The sequence below is a fragment of the Ranitomeya variabilis genome, chromosome 4, assembly GCF_051348905.1.
Source record: "Ranitomeya variabilis isolate aRanVar5 chromosome 4, aRanVar5.hap1, whole genome shotgun sequence".
NCBI lineage: Eukaryota > Metazoa > Chordata > Amphibia > Anura > Dendrobatidae > Ranitomeya > Ranitomeya variabilis.
Window position 1 is genome coordinate 329,128,447 of NC_135235.1, and position 15,919 is coordinate 329,144,365.

The window sequence follows — 15,919 nt, forward strand, 5'->3', positions numbered from 1 at the left end:
TTATCTCCAGGAACTTGTATTGCACTTATATGATCTCATAAAATCACAGTGAAATACCATGTAGGCTGCCTGATGTCCCATTTGTTCCAGATCACAAAAACATCGAACAATTTAGCATTTTTTTGCAATGCTTCCATTATGCATCAGCAGAAACAATGTGCATGGTAATGTTCAGATGGCACGGCTGTTCTTCATTGATTCTCGATGCTATGGGTTAAGAGCTGGCGTGACATTTCTGGTCATAGCCAGAGTTGCATGTAAGGCGTGATCGGCTGAGGACTGTGGAGAACCATCTGCTGGCTCAGCATACATTTCAGGATACATTATTGCCAGAATGACGATGCAGCCTCAGCCAAGAGTTATTACATCCATCATATACAGTAAAAGTAGAGGAAGTCTAAAACACGCTGCCATTAAAAGCAGTGAGCTAACCATCAGGTTATTACTAAAACGTCTTCATATGTAAGTGAGAGGCTGGTGCAGGGCTGGACTGGCCATCTGGCAATTCTGGCAAATGTCAAAAGGGCCTGTCTGGTCATGGGCCACCTTGTCTGCTACGTTGTTAACAGAATCGGTGTTTTCAAGCTACCCATACTGTTAAGAACAAAGTCACTTACTCCGTCACTTACCCTAGCAGGCCATGGGTATCATTAGAAATATTGGTCTTGTAGTAAACTTTGCTTTCTTTCATCCGGGTTAATATTAGTAAGATATCCCATCTGGTGCTTGGGGACAAGGACAGCATGGGCCTCTGTGATTTCAAATGCCAGGGCTGAATTTCAGTCCCAATCCGTACCTGGGCAGGTGACAGTGATACTTATACGCCAATAATGACTATACCTAATTAAAGGCAACCTGTCACTTGATTTATGCTATCCAAGCTACGGGCAGCATGAATCTGATCTGTCTGCACAATTACACCGGGGTATATGTTTCTCGAATACTCTGGTGTTTCACAGAAAATACAGTTTGAAGGCTTAGCCAAGGGGCAGTAGCAACAGACACCACTAATCCATTGCTACCCCGGGCCAGCTTCTCCCAGCACCGCTATGGGAAAGACTTGTCAATTAGCTGAAGTGGTGCTAAGAGATGTCAGCCAAAGGCGGAACCAGACTCGTCTCTCACTATGGTCCCCAGTAGTGATGAGCGAATATACTCGTTACTAGAGATTTCTCGAGCACGCTCGGGGGTCCTCCGAGTATTTTGTAGTGCTCGGAGATTTAGTTTTTCTTGCCGCAGCTGAATTATTTACATCTGTTAGCCAGCATAAGTACATGTGGGTATTCCCTAGCAACCAGTCAACCCCCACATGTACTTATACTGGCTATTAGATGTAAATCATTCAGCTGCGGCAAGAAAAACTAAAACTCCCGAGGACTAAAAAATACTCGGAGGTCACCCGAGCATGCTCGAGAAATCTCGAGTAACGAGTATATTCGCTCATCACTAGTCCCCAGATCTTCAAACTATATTCTTTCTGCAAATACCTGAACAATTCAAAGAAAAAAAAGTTTGAAGGTGTAGCCAGGGGTCATAGCCACAGACAAGACTAATCCTTTGCCACCCCCGGCCAGCTTCTCCCTGTAGTGCTATGGGAGACTCTTGTCATTTAGCTGGAGCGGCGCTCAGAGATGTGAGCCAAAGACAGTACCAGACTCGTCTTGTGTCTCCCTATGGTCCCCAAATCTTCAAACTATATTTTTTCTGAAATACTTGAACAATTCAGAGAAAAACATCCAAGGCAGTGGCTGCGATAGACTCCAGTTAATGATGCCCATGGTTTGGGCAGCATGAATCAGCTACCAGGTTCCCCTATAAAGGCAAATTACTCTTACAACCTCAATAAGTGGAGTTTTTACTATCTTACCAGTATCTGAAATCCATCACTTAGATATTTATTACCCAAATAATCAGGAAGCAATGCTGAGCTGAGAAATTACCCTTGAACCAGTCTACAGGTCTTGGACTTTTTTTTTGTGTTTGCCTTGCTGCATTACTAGACATACAGTATGGCTTGTTTCTTACACTTTCTGCTATTTTCATTCATTTTTGATGTATGGTCAGAAAAAGAATTTTACTTTGCTTTCTTGGAGGGAGACTGTTTTTCTATCAACTCCAGACAAAAGTAGAGTTGATGTGCATTAACTGTGTGCAGTCTTTCAGCTGCTTGTGGTAAGAATTTCACGTATTTCTGTGACAAGAAAAAGCAATGTGTCAGGGACGCTTGTCAGCCTTATAAGCCTCATGGGACAGCTTTTGTCTGTCACCAGGAACAAAAATGTGTCCTCCTCTGCAGTCTCTGAGTCCTCCCACCCATATCACAGAACAGAGACATGCCTGACGAAATCCATGTGGAAGAGTGCGAAACATGACCTGGTATCAGTGGCCATATGCTTACTTGTCCATTAGAGATGTGTCAGACAGACGAAAGCATCCGTCATCATTTATAGCCACCGCAGCTCTGATCTAGCAGTTTTATTTCACATCCTGAACAGATTTGTAGAAATCACAGAAAATATGTTATAATAATCTGTTACTGCCAAAGCATGCGAATGCATTAACGCTCCCATCTTTATATAACCTTCCAACCTCTCTCTCTGCAGGCCAAGCTGGGATTGTCACCTGCACCCATTCACTTCCAGTATGTCTCACTTATCTTCTACGCTCAAGAGATATACAGACACAGACTATTCTAAAGGTTATGGCGGATACGGTTCTTATTCTTCCAACCACAGTTCTTCATTCAGTGACAGAAATAAATTGCCTTATAAGTCCAATGTGAACAGCTCCTATTACACCACCCCTGCTCTTCGCTCTTATGATCTTGACCGAGGCCTTCCACCCTTGGATTCATCCACAAAAAGAAGTGACATCTTAGCACGGTCTCCATCTAAATATACACCAAGTGCATACTCCTATAACTACAACAGTAGTTACTCTACCTTCCAGACCTCGCCCGTCACCTCACTGTCTCGAAAGAAGTCATCCAGTCATACGGACCTGTCCCTTGGATTCTCTGAACTACGCACCTCGGATACTTATTATAGTCATAGCCCGGCATTGACACGATCGCGCCATGATTTGGACAATACATCTCGAATTTCTCGTGCCTCCAATCACACTGAGTTTGGGGACCTCTTTGGAAAGAAAAGAGGCTCCACTAATGGATATGGGCTATCTTGTGCAGTGGCACCAGAACCTCTTACTTCACTTGCTAAGCCCTCATCAAGGTTCACCTACACGTATGACAAGAGCGAGGGATCCTGTAGTAAAGAGACGCCGGTAGGTCCTATTTATTATAGTTTCTACACGTAATAAATTTGTATAACTGTCCATTAACCAAAAGCACGAGGCACATTAGGAAAGATGCGTTTCTTTGCCACAAGTTTTGAAAATATAATTTTTTTTTCTGTTTTCAGCTTGGATGAACAATTATTGGATGAACGAGTGCGAGCTTTGCCCCATCTACAACATTGACACCAATTTTCCCAATAATTTCATAGTGGATAGCATATTAAACTCTTATTTTTGCTACAAAAAGTTTGTAGTAATCATGAGAACCCAAGCCAATGCCAAAGTTAACATGATCTATGGCTAGCAAATGAGTCATGAGGCTTCCATCATGCCACCAAACTTCGGTATGTAGATGAAAAACGCAACCCGAGGCGTGGGTGCAGAAATGCTTGTTATTAACCAGAGCCTGTTCTATACAGTATATACTACTGGTGCCCAGTGGTTTTCTGTAACCTATGGGCAGTATTTTCAGGAGGGTTTTGATGGAATTTCATGTTACATGCACAATAACGTAATATCTGATAACTAAGCAGTGTAAGTTTATATAAAGTAATAATTCACTTTTATAATATACAATGATCAGGCAAGATTCACTATTAACTTGTTCCAGGACAACCAGAATAAGTAGTAACATTTTAACTTGGGAGCAACATAAAAAAAAGAATAAAGTTGAATAAGTGCAAATATAACACAGATAGAAACGAGGCACCCAGCAGAAAATCAGATGTGAGCCATCCCCTGTATTTGCGCTATCTTTTATGTCAATTTCTGGTGTAAACTATAGTAAATTTGTTGAGCGACCCCTGTCTCCACAGTAGGGCCGGTTTTTGGCAAAGTGGGGCCCTGGGCAAAGTTTTAAAATGGGACCCCAAATGCTGACATATTGCACCAGCAAACAGAAACAGAGTATAATGCAGCCCCCCATAGAATATAATGTAGCCCCCCTCATATAGTATAATGCAGCTCCCCAAAGAATATAATACAGCTCCCATAGAATATAATGCAGCCCCTTCATAGAATATAATGTAGCTCCCTCAGAGTAAAATGCAGCACCCCCATAAAATATAATGCAGCCCCTCATATAGTATAATGCAGCCCCCTCATAAAATATAATGCAGCTGCCCTATAGACCATAATGCAGCCCTATCAAATGTAATGTAACCCCCCTCATAGAGTATAATGCAGCCCCCCATAGACTATAATGCAGCCCCCTCATATAGTATAATGCAGCCCCCATCAAAGAATATAATGTAGCCTCCTCATAGAGTATAATACAGCTCCATCAAAGAATATAATGTAGCCCCCTCATAGCGTATAATGCAGCCCACCATAGAATATAATGCAGCCCCCTACTGTAGTATAATGCAGCCCCCCATAAAATATAATGCAGCCGCCCCATAGAGTATAATGCAGCTCCCTCATAGAGTATAATGCAGACCCACCATAGAATATAATGCAGCCCCCTCATAGAACATAATGTACCCTCATAGAATACAATGCAGCCCCCCATAAAGTATTATGCAGAACCCCTATAGTATAATGCAGCCTCCTCATTTAGCATAATGAAGCCCCATAAACGAATATAATGTAGCCCCCCTTATAGAGTATAATGCAGTCACCCCATAGAATATAATGCAGCTTCCTCGTATAGTATAATGCGACCCCTATATAGTATAATGTAGTTCCCTCATAGAGTATAATGCAGACCCCCATATAGTATAATGCAGCCCCTCATAGAATATAATGCTGCCCCTCATACAATATAATGTACCCCCATAGAATACAATGCAGACCCCCATATAGTATAATGCAGTCCCCTCATAGAATATAATGTACGCCCCATAGAATACAATGCAGCCCCCCAAATAATACAATGCAGACCCCATATAGGATAATGCAGCCCTCTCATAGAATATAATGTACTCCCCCATAGAATACAATGCAGACCCCCCCATATAGCATAATACAGCCCGCCTCATAGAATATAATGTGCCCCCATAGAATACAATGCAGACCCCCATAGAATATAATGCAGCCACCTCATATAGCATAATGCAGCCCCCTCAGAGTATAATGCAACCCCTATATAGTATATTGTAGTTCCCTCTATGATGTTGAAACAGTTGAATGTGGCGCTTGCGCTAAGCCCCCCTGACTCACGGGCCCCATAGCGGCTGCAGGGTGTGTCGCTATTAGCAGCACGTCACTGGCTGGGGTCCCCTGAGAAATTGGGGGCACTAGGCAACTGCCTAGTCTGCCTGCCCCTAACGCCTATCTTGATCCAAAGCTAAGCTCCATCTATATTTTGGCTAAGTGCTGTGAGCAGAAGAAAAATTGGAAAAAAAAGTTGCAAATTTAAGCACAAATATGGTAACTTTATATGAAAATATTTGCGCTGCGGGTACGTTAGAAGTTCCCCCTAGGTTTCCAAATAATCACAACAGTAATTCAAAATAACACACAGGTTTGTACCAAGAGGTACCTTGTAATGTCCCTTGCACACACTTTTACCTTTCCTTAGTGTGGTAATGCGATTTTCATGGAGCGTTGTCAAAGGTCCTTGTCGTCTTCAAGTAGTTATATAAAAATGTCCACAGTTTGCTTGAATAGATCCGCAGGACTTCAAAAATATAGGTAATAAGGTGTAAATCTGTCCCGGCCGGTGACAGGTACCCCTATTCTATTATAAAAAATCACCCGCTTACTGAACAGTGATGCGCGCTTCCAGTAACAGCTTGCCGGCGAGGTGCAGTCAAGCTGCAGGACCTCGCGTGACGTCACAGGCTTGACAACGCTCCATGAAAATCGCATTACCACACTAAGGAAAGGTAAAAGTGTGTGCAAGGGACATTACAAGGTACCTCTTGGTACAAACCTGTGTGTTATTTTGAATTACTGTTGTGATTATTTGGAAACCTAGGGGGAACTTCTAACGTACCCGCAGCGCAAATATTTTCATATATAGATTATATACTCTGGCGTTTTTGCCTAATATTGGGCTATTTGGTAGTTGGGTCCTAATATTTGCTGCAGCAGGTCTAATCCATATATATTATGCAGCGCCCTTAATTTTTGTTTAATATGGTAACTTTGTTTACACCAGAAACAAGTGCTGGTGGAATGATTATCTCATATGTAATAGGGTCTCCCACCTCTCGCCCAACAGATGATGTCAAGCAAAGAAGGATCAGTCATGCTGAACTTAAATGCCCAATACTGATGTTCTACCTAGAGATGAGCCATGGTCAGAAGAGTCTGGCAGCAGTTTACTCCCCTCCTGTTGAGAACAGAGGCACATTGGGAATACATGTGTATTGGGGAAGGTGCTGGGAATATAACAGATAGCGTAATGAGTGCTGGCAAACAGCTATTGAGTGGCCACATTAACCATTCATCTTTCAGCTCTAGAGAGCACTGCCCTACAGGACCCAGGAGCGACTGAAGTCCCTTGTTGATCATAAAATCCACCAGTGATTTATTGCTTTTCTAGGACAATCTTCCAACATCTTAGACCATCACAGTTGTTTTTAGTAGATGCTCCTATTGTACTTTGTCCATATATTATAGTCTAAAGCGGTTGTCCAGGCAAAAAAAAAAATCTTAGTGGCTTGGATCTGTAAAAAATAAACATATAATCCTCTACCGACATCCACATGGATCCAGCACTGTCCACGCCATGGTCTGTTCTGACACAGGAAGAGTAAATGTCACCATTCCACCAGCAGCAGAACCGCTGCAGGCAATGATTGGCTTTAGCAGTCAGGTGAATTGACCAGTGCATCATATGGTGTTTTTCAGTCTATCACAGTGGGCAGTGGTGCTGATGCTTATGTAAAAATGATGTCTTCTTTTCTTCTGTCAGTGCAGACCATGGAGGATCCAGGTGGTGCCGGCGACTGTCAACTACTTGTCATTTTTCACAGATGATGAACATATATTCCCTTAAAACTGAATTTTATTTATCATATGGGTAAAAATACACCAGCACAAAAAAAAACCCGTGTGTGGATAATACAATACAAAATTTACATAAACTAGTCTCATAGAGTCTATACATAGCCAAGGGAATCTAACTGTACCTATTCAGATCCTACTGCTGATCCTACCTACCAGCGGAGGGTGGCACCCTGAGATTCGAGAATTGTGCCCCCGCTCGATGGCGGACCTCCCTTATATCCCTGGAATAGGAAAAGGTATGTAGATCACAGAAAGGTCTGTATCTAAATGATAGATTGCAATGTATAAAAGCTATGTTATTCTGTACAATATTCCACCTTTTTCCCACTGATTGTATAGGTATGGAAAATAAAGGGTGGAAAAACCCGCAGTAAAGTAGTATTGAGATGTATGCTACTAGATATACAATAATACGGGTGCATATGCTTACTCCGCTCCGTATTTTGAATGGACCTTAGATCTAGATATAGCATAGCTATATTGTTACAGATAGAGCTGGTTAAGCTCGGTCCAGGCTTCCATGATACTCAGTCAAGTAGTTATACTGATAGGAAAAGCACTTATTGTTTGTATGGAGTTGGCTCAACGCGTTTCTCCATTTTGTTATTTGGTTCATCGGGAGGCATGCAAGTTTTTGTCAGAGATGAAAAAATAATGCCATAGATATGTGTGATCTTCATAGAGGAATCAGCTGTCATAAGCTATGGTTCCATCTCTGACACAAACTTGCCTCCTGATGAACCAGATAACAAAATGGAGAAACGCGTCCAGGCAACTCCATACAAACGATAAGTGATTCTGGAATCTTAGGGTGCCAGCCTCCGCTGGGAGGTAGGATCTGAATAGGTATGGTTAGATCCCCTTGGCTATGTATGGTCTACATACACACGCGTTTTTTGGTGTTGCTGTATTTTTATCCATATTATAAATAAAATTTATTTTCAAGGGAATATATGTTCACCACTTTAAGCCCCTTTTCATCATTGATAACTTTGACTCATTTTTCACAGATCTAAGCCCCTAGCAAACTTTTTTTTTTGTCCACACATCCCCTTTGAATGCGTGTCCGTTAAATGTAATGGTATAAGGTTATGTAGACGCCTCCAGTATAAGTTCTGCAGTAAGCAGCATGTGTATGGACGGATCATCCTGGAATGGACCAGGCTCAGTACAGCATATTCTTTCACACTGTCCGGACCTTCCTTACATAATATAGAAGGAATACAGCACGTTTATGAGGCACCTAATTAACTAAATGGTATTTCTTGCAGGTTTTATTACTCTTATTAAATATTACCGCACATCGACACATTACGTTTCCGGAAATAGATGATTCAATTCAGCCTGTGATAAAGTATGAACATTTACATAATGATCTGATAATCGAAATATGTAAGAAAAAAGTAATGTTAACTTGAAAATGTAAAATCTGCACTCCTCTGGATCCTTATCATGGAGGAACATATTAGGGAATTGTTGGTATCTGGGATAGCTTGGCGTTTATGTGTCTAATTGTAGAGGTTTTTAACCTGCAAGCTGTATCTTTCCTGCACGCTCTACACGTGGCAGATGATGGCTAAATTAAATCGCAAGCATCTGTGTCTAACTGTAACGACCAGATCTGGCCCCGTCCATGGTTGTTAATTATTTAAACACTCCTGTCTACGTCTGTCAGTGACATTTAAATGAATCGCCCACTGGCTTCCATCGGCTCCCTGCAACACAATCATGGGAAACCAAGGGGTCATCGTGGCAGCTGGGGTCCTTCTGAAGGCCCCATCACTGCCATCTTGGTCTTCCTGCAAAGCTCGGCTTGAGGCCTCCTTCACACATCCATACAGGGGCGTACATCATTGGGACCTCTCCACCCTCCCCCAAAAAAGTGGTCACAGAAAAGCACATCTCAGAATTTTGCTGCCCTTACAAAGTAATTTCTCTCCAATTGAAGCCTCAACTATAGTGTCACCCCCAAACCCCTCCACGCAGTATGATTGCCCCAATACAACTGCCCACACTGTATAATGTCCCCCACTAGCCCTCCAAATAGTATAATGGCCCCCATCCAGCTCTCCAAACAGCACATTGACCTCCCACAGCCCTCTACACATTATTATGGACCCAACAAAAACGTTCACATTGTATAATTGCTTACATACAGTATAATGGCCCCCACATAGCCCTCCAAACAATATAATAGCCCCAACATAGCCCTCCAAAGAGTATAACGATCCCCACCTAGACCTTCAAACAGTACAATGGCTCCTGACATAGCCTTGCAAACAGTATAATGCCCCCTCACATAGTCCTGCAAACAGTATAATGCCGCGCCACATAGTCCTACAAACAGGATAATGGACCTTACCATATACCTGCAAACAGTATAATGCCTCCCCACGTAGACCTGCAAACAGTATAGCAGACCCACAGACCCATATAGTCCGGCAAACAGTATAATTGCCCCCTACATAGGCTGGAATATAGCATTATGGGTAAGACATGACACAGTCTTTCTTCCATACAGTATAATGGGCCCCATATAGTGCTCCATACAGTATTATGGGCAACACATAGTCCTCACATACAATATAATGGTCACCATATAGTCGTCCATACAGTATTATGGGCCCCACAGTCGTCCATACAGTATTATGGGCACCACATTCTCCACCATACAGTATTATGGGCCTCATATAGTCCTCCATATAGTACACAGTGTTATGGACGCCATATAGTCCTCCCTACAGTATTGTGGGCCCCATGTAGTGCTGCATACAGTATAATGAGCCCCATATACTGCGCCATACTGTACTATGGGCCCCATATAGTCCTCCATAGAGTGCTCCATACAGCATAATGGGCCCCATTTAGTCCTTCGTAAAGTATAATATGCCCCATATACTGCACCATACTGTATTATGGGCCCTGTATAGTCCTCTATAAAGTATAATATGCCCCATATAGTGCTCCATACAGTATACAGGGGCACCAAATAGTGCTCCATACAGTATAAAGGACCCCATATAGTGCCCCATAATGTATTATTGGCCCCATGTATTAATCCATACAGTATTATGGACCCCATATATTGATCCATACAGTATTAGGGGCCCCATATATTGATCCATAGAGAATAGTGGCCCCACATAGTGCTATATACAGTACAATGGACCCCATATAGTGCTCCATACTGTATTGTGGGCCCCATATATTACTCCATACAATAATATGGGCCCCATATATTGCTCCATGCATAAAAAATTAAGTAAACAAAAAATCACCTCTCCCCGTTCCCCCCGCTGCTCCTGTCTATGCAGCACGTCCTCTGACCTTCTGCATTGCTCAGCACAGAGGAAACCCTGTAGGGACGCCACAGCTGCTGTCACATGTGATGAAGCTGCACCTTCCGTCAATATTACGTTGGAGGGATCACGTGGCTCTTGCACCAACATGACATTCCGCACCCCCTGGGTCCCATAAGGTCAGCTTGGTGCAGTTTTCCACAGACAACCCCCTTTCCAGATACGCCCTGGGAGGCACGAAGAGTGAAAGGATGTGGCCCACGCAGTCGATGCCATGTCACCACACTCGCTCACAACCCTGACAGGTTGAGAGGCCCCTTTCACTAGCACCAGTGAAACAGAACCTTATCAGCCTGGTAGGACTGCCACCAGTTCCTTGTTAGATTGATCCGTTACTGGTCCGTTAACTGGTCCGACTGGTCCGTTAACGTCATTATATTGAGCCAGAAACCAACCCCAGTAGCATGTGAAGTTAAAGCCGAGAACACGGACGTGTGGATTCGTGGATCGAGATAAAAGAGCAGCCCAAGGTTAAATTATATATTTAATCACCTTGAGGGCACATTAGACAATACACTATACACACAATAGTTATACACATACAATAATCAGATATGCAAATACAGGTGATAGTACAAGAATTATAAGCAGATGAATCATGTCAATTACCAGTTTGACTTTCGATCATGTGTGCTGGGCCGCATGGGGGTACGGGCTGCCATCTGATTCAGTTCTTTCCAGCACGTTACACGACATGAAAGTGAACAGCAAGCATAAGAAAAAGTGAGGGAGCACATGGCCTTGCACAAGAATTTATCCCCTTGGTTGGTCACACCATTTTTGTCCATGGGGGGCCTTATCCCCTTTCCCTGTGTGTTTGAAGCTAAAACTCCTAAAACATATGAAGGATCATAACTTCCCAACAGAAGGTCAGTCACCAGCAGTTCTGGCGCCATCGGATCCGGCCAGGCCCCCTTTACACTTGGAGACCAAACACGGCTTCGCTACCTGGCTTCTACTAGCCATTCTGCATATTTCCTCATCCTGGGGTGATAGAATGGATCGAGACCCTGGAAGGCATTCGGCCTGTTCCAGTGATCTCGAAAATGTAACCGATGTGTGGCCAATATGTACAATAACTCCATATTCATCTTAAATCTCTTTATGAAATTGCCCTCTGACTGGACAAAGCAGTTACACAGCGTGGGCTCTGCAGGAGGTCATCTTGTATGAGCTTGGATGCCAGCTGGTTTGCTGGACCACCTGTTATAACTATACATGCTGAATGAGGATTGTAAGATGCCATTAAATACCCCCATTTTTCACACCTCCGCCCTTTAGAGGGCGCTAGGGGCAGCTCATTTCGGTGTCCCCGCATTCCCATCTGCAACCTCCCCTCGTTGGGATAACCCGTCAAAGTTACCATGGTCACAGCCCTTCTTGTAGCGAATGGCGAAGTGGTACTGCTGGAGTGCAATGCTGGAGCGAAACCTTCCATTCATTCCGGATACAGTGTGCAACCAGCTGAAGGGGTTGTTGTCTGTTTCCACTGTGAATTGGCATCAGTAGAAGTAGGGATGCAGATGCTGCAGGGCCCACACAATTGCCAGTCATTCCTTTTCCATCGAGGAGTAGGCCACCGCCCCCGGCAGGAGCTTTCGGCTCAAGTACAAAACGGGGTGTTCTTGGCCCATAGAATCGATTTGGCTGAGCACAGCAACGGAGACCCCCCGCCTAGGTAGTGGACCTCACTAATGCCCAGCTGGCATTTCTGCAGCTTAATAGTCAAGCCTGAGCACCTGCGCCAGATGCTCTAGGTGAGCTTCCCAGGCGCGACTGAAGATGGCAATGTCGTCCAGTTACGTGGCTGTGTACACTTCCAAGTCCCTTGAGCAGCGAGTTGACCTTCCGTTGAAAAGTGGTAGGAGCATTCTTCATCCCGAATGGTATCTCTGTGGACTAGTACAGTCTGAACGGGGCGATAAAGGCAGAGCGTTACCACGCCTCACAGGTCGAGAGAATATGCCAATATCCCCAGCTCAGATTCACGATGGTCAGGTACTTGGCCCCAGCCAACTGATTAATCAAGTAATTGATGTGCAGCATGGGGTGCGAATCGATGACCATGTCAGTGTTGAGTGCCCCCCTGTAGTCCACACAGAACCTTCTTTGGAATAAGGACTACGGGTAAGGCCCAAGCGCTGCTGGAGGTTTTGATGACCCCCAGCTTCAGTATCTTGTCAATCTCATGGTGCACATGCTGATGCACCTCCAGGGAGACCCTATATGCTTAACGCCGGATTGGGGGGTGATCCCGGATGTCCACATGATGGACGGTCAACGTTATCCTTCCAGGCTTGTTGCTCAAAGGGGTGTAGGGTTGCCCACAGCTGGGACCGTTGGTCTGACAAACCTCCACATCCTCGATGATCTCACCCGCCCTAGCCTGGGTTAGCATATCCAGGAGGGTCTCTGCCTCTTTTGGCAGGCTGCATACAAGGAGGGCGCAGCCCCCTACTCATGATGTGCCTTCATAATGTTCACGTAGAAGGCCTTCCGCATTCCCCGGGTGTGATCCAGGGTGACCAAGTATGTTACGGCATTGAGCCACTGGTGCATGAGATACGGGCCTTCCCAGGCCACCTGAATGTTGTTATGGGGTATGCGGACCAGTACCCACCCCTTTTTAACCCACCTGGTAGTTACTCTCATAAGCATTCTTGTCATACCACTGCTTCTGGTCTGCCTGGCTCGCATCATATTATCGTGCACCAGCTGCGCCAAGGCCTGCATTTTGTCAAGGAAGAACACAACATACTCGATGACTAACTCTCCAGAGGTGGCCAAGTCTCCTTCCCAGACCTCTTTCACCAGAGTCAGGAGCCCCTGCACACGTTGCTTGTACAGGTGCTCAAAGGGGGAGAACCCCGTAGAGGTCTGTGGAACCTCCCTGAAGGCAAATAGTAGGTGTGGGAGGAACCGCTCCAAGTTGACCCATGAGAGCCGACCAACATCTTAAGAATCTGCTTCAGGGTGGCATTGAGTTATTCACACAGGCCATTAGTCTGTGGGTGGTATGGGCTGGTGACCAGATGTCGCATCTTTTATCTGCTTACAGAGGGACTCCATCAGTTGCAACATGAACTTTGTGAACATTTCCTGAGGAAAACCTACTAGGGTGAAAATCACCAGTAAGGCGGTGGCCTCCTTGTTTGCCTGAATGGATGAGAAGGTTAACACTTCCGGGTACCGTGTGGCACAGTTGACTACTGTCAGTATGAAGAATTTCACAGAGCTGCTGGGAGTGGACATCAGTCCAACTAGATCCACAGCCACCCTTCTGAAAGGCTCTTCAATAATGGGTAGAGTTAACATTGGGGCACTACCCTGCCTTCTCCACTGTCTTACAGGTGTTGCACTAACGGCAATAGGCAGCCACATCGGCTCCCATTTTGTACGAGCTTGGATACTAGCTGATGTGGCTGGACCACCTGCTGGGCTAGGTTTCCTGTTACAGCTACATATCCCTGTGCGGCCTTGCTGCATCTTGTTTCGGTGTCAGCAGCTCTTTCGGCTGAGCAATCACGTGTCCCTGCTCATTAAGGTAATGAATATTCACTCCACGCCTATGGGAGTGGAGAGAGGTGAATATTCATTACCTTACTAAGCGGGGACACGTGATCGCTCAGCCAGAAGAGCTGCTGGCACTGGAACGATATGCAGCGACGGCACGCAGGGAAGGTAAGTAGGATGTGTGCTGGAAGCCAGTGACTGCGACTATAACTGTACATGCTATAAGAGAAATGAATATTCACTGCCAGCGCAGTGAATATTCATTTCTCTTTAGCAGCGGGCACAAGCTTCAGCCGCAGCTGCTGGCTCCTGCCTCTCTGACCTGCTGCTCCCCCTTCCCCACCGTCTTTCTGGGACAATGACTCATGTATAAGCCGAGGGGGGCATTTTCAGCACAAAGAAATGTGCTGAAAAACTAGGCTTATACAAGAGTATATACGGTAAGTAAAAAAAAAAATTTCAATCACCCACCTTTTCCCCATTCAAAATATATATATTTATATATATATAAAAAATAGACATATTTGGTGTCGCTGTGTTTGTAAAATTCGAAATATGAAAATATAACAATAATTAACCAGATCAGCAAACAATATGAACAGAAAAAAAAAACACGCCAGAATTGCCTTTTTTTCAGGCGTCATACTTCCCTAATAAAATGATCTGAAAAAAAAAAAGAGATGCTGGGGTTGGGACCCGGTCCACTATGATCACAAAATGTACAAAGTGATCAAGCATGGTAAAAATAAAATCCTCACCTCACTACGCAAAAAATTATCACTCACACAGCTCCGTTGATGGAAAAATAAAAATGATAGAGAGCTCAGAAAATGACAACAGAACCCATTTTTTTTCAAACTTCTGAATTTTTTTTAAACTACTTATATAATAAATATATAATAAATATATATATTAGAGATTGGTATTCCAGCAAGCGTAAGGACCTAGAGAAAAATGTTTCCATGTCATTTTTAATGCAAAATTAAACCCAAATAACTGGCAGAATTGAATTTTTCACCTTTTCATCCAACTTGGATTTTTTTTCCTATTTTTCAGTACATTAAATGGTAAAATTAATGGTGTCATTGAAAACTATAACTGGTCCTGCAAAAAGCAAGCCGTCATCTGGCCATCAGTAATCAGAACATGTATAAAGGAAAAAAAGAAATTACCTATAAACAAGTAACATATACACCTGTATAATAAAACACGTAATTGTATTCAGTACACAAACACCAGATAGAAATAAAAAACAAGTAAAAACGGAAATATTCCCACAATGTATGTAAGTCAGTCAATGAAAAATAACTAGGGTGAGGAGGGGCAATGTACTGACCATTCAATCCAAAATAATAGTACTACTCAGATAATAATATAATGAATGAATATATAGATATAGACATAAATTACCATAGCATACAGGAAATATAACAATAAATATTGAAGTCAAAACAGGCCTATGGTCCCTCAAGGCTGAATACTATAAGAGATGGCATATAATAGAGCCAAAAAACACACTGTCTATAGACTACAAGGGGCAAACAATTAGTCCAATGTATAAGATGTTATTTTGGGCAAAGTGCATTATAATGTCCACAAAAGACCCATATGTAATAGGCACACAAAAATAAACAGTAGAGCATACCATAAATATATAACATCCTAAACTTGGAATCCCGTATAGCAGACAATATAGCATCAGTGGGGATGCGCCTTGCGTGTTTCGCTGCCATATGGCAGCTTCATCAGGGGAAAAAAAAATAATAAAAAGTTGTAGGAGTGCCTGTCCTGCAAAA

At 43.6% G+C, this 15,919-nt stretch overlaps 1 protein-coding gene across 1 annotated transcript in view; it reads left to right on the forward strand.

Annotated features, from left to right (window-relative positions):
* The window catches only part of USP2 (ubiquitin specific peptidase 2), a 94,240-nt gene that overhangs the window by 26,757 nt on the left and 51,564 nt on the right, over positions 1–15,919 (forward strand). Inside the window, exon 2 of the mRNA XM_077250502.1 lies at positions 2,604–3,282. Coding sequence (XP_077106617.1) covers positions 2,644–3,282 — 639 coding nt within the window. The 5' untranslated portion in view covers positions 2,604–2,643. The remainder of the gene's footprint in view (positions 1–2,603; positions 3,283–15,919) is intronic.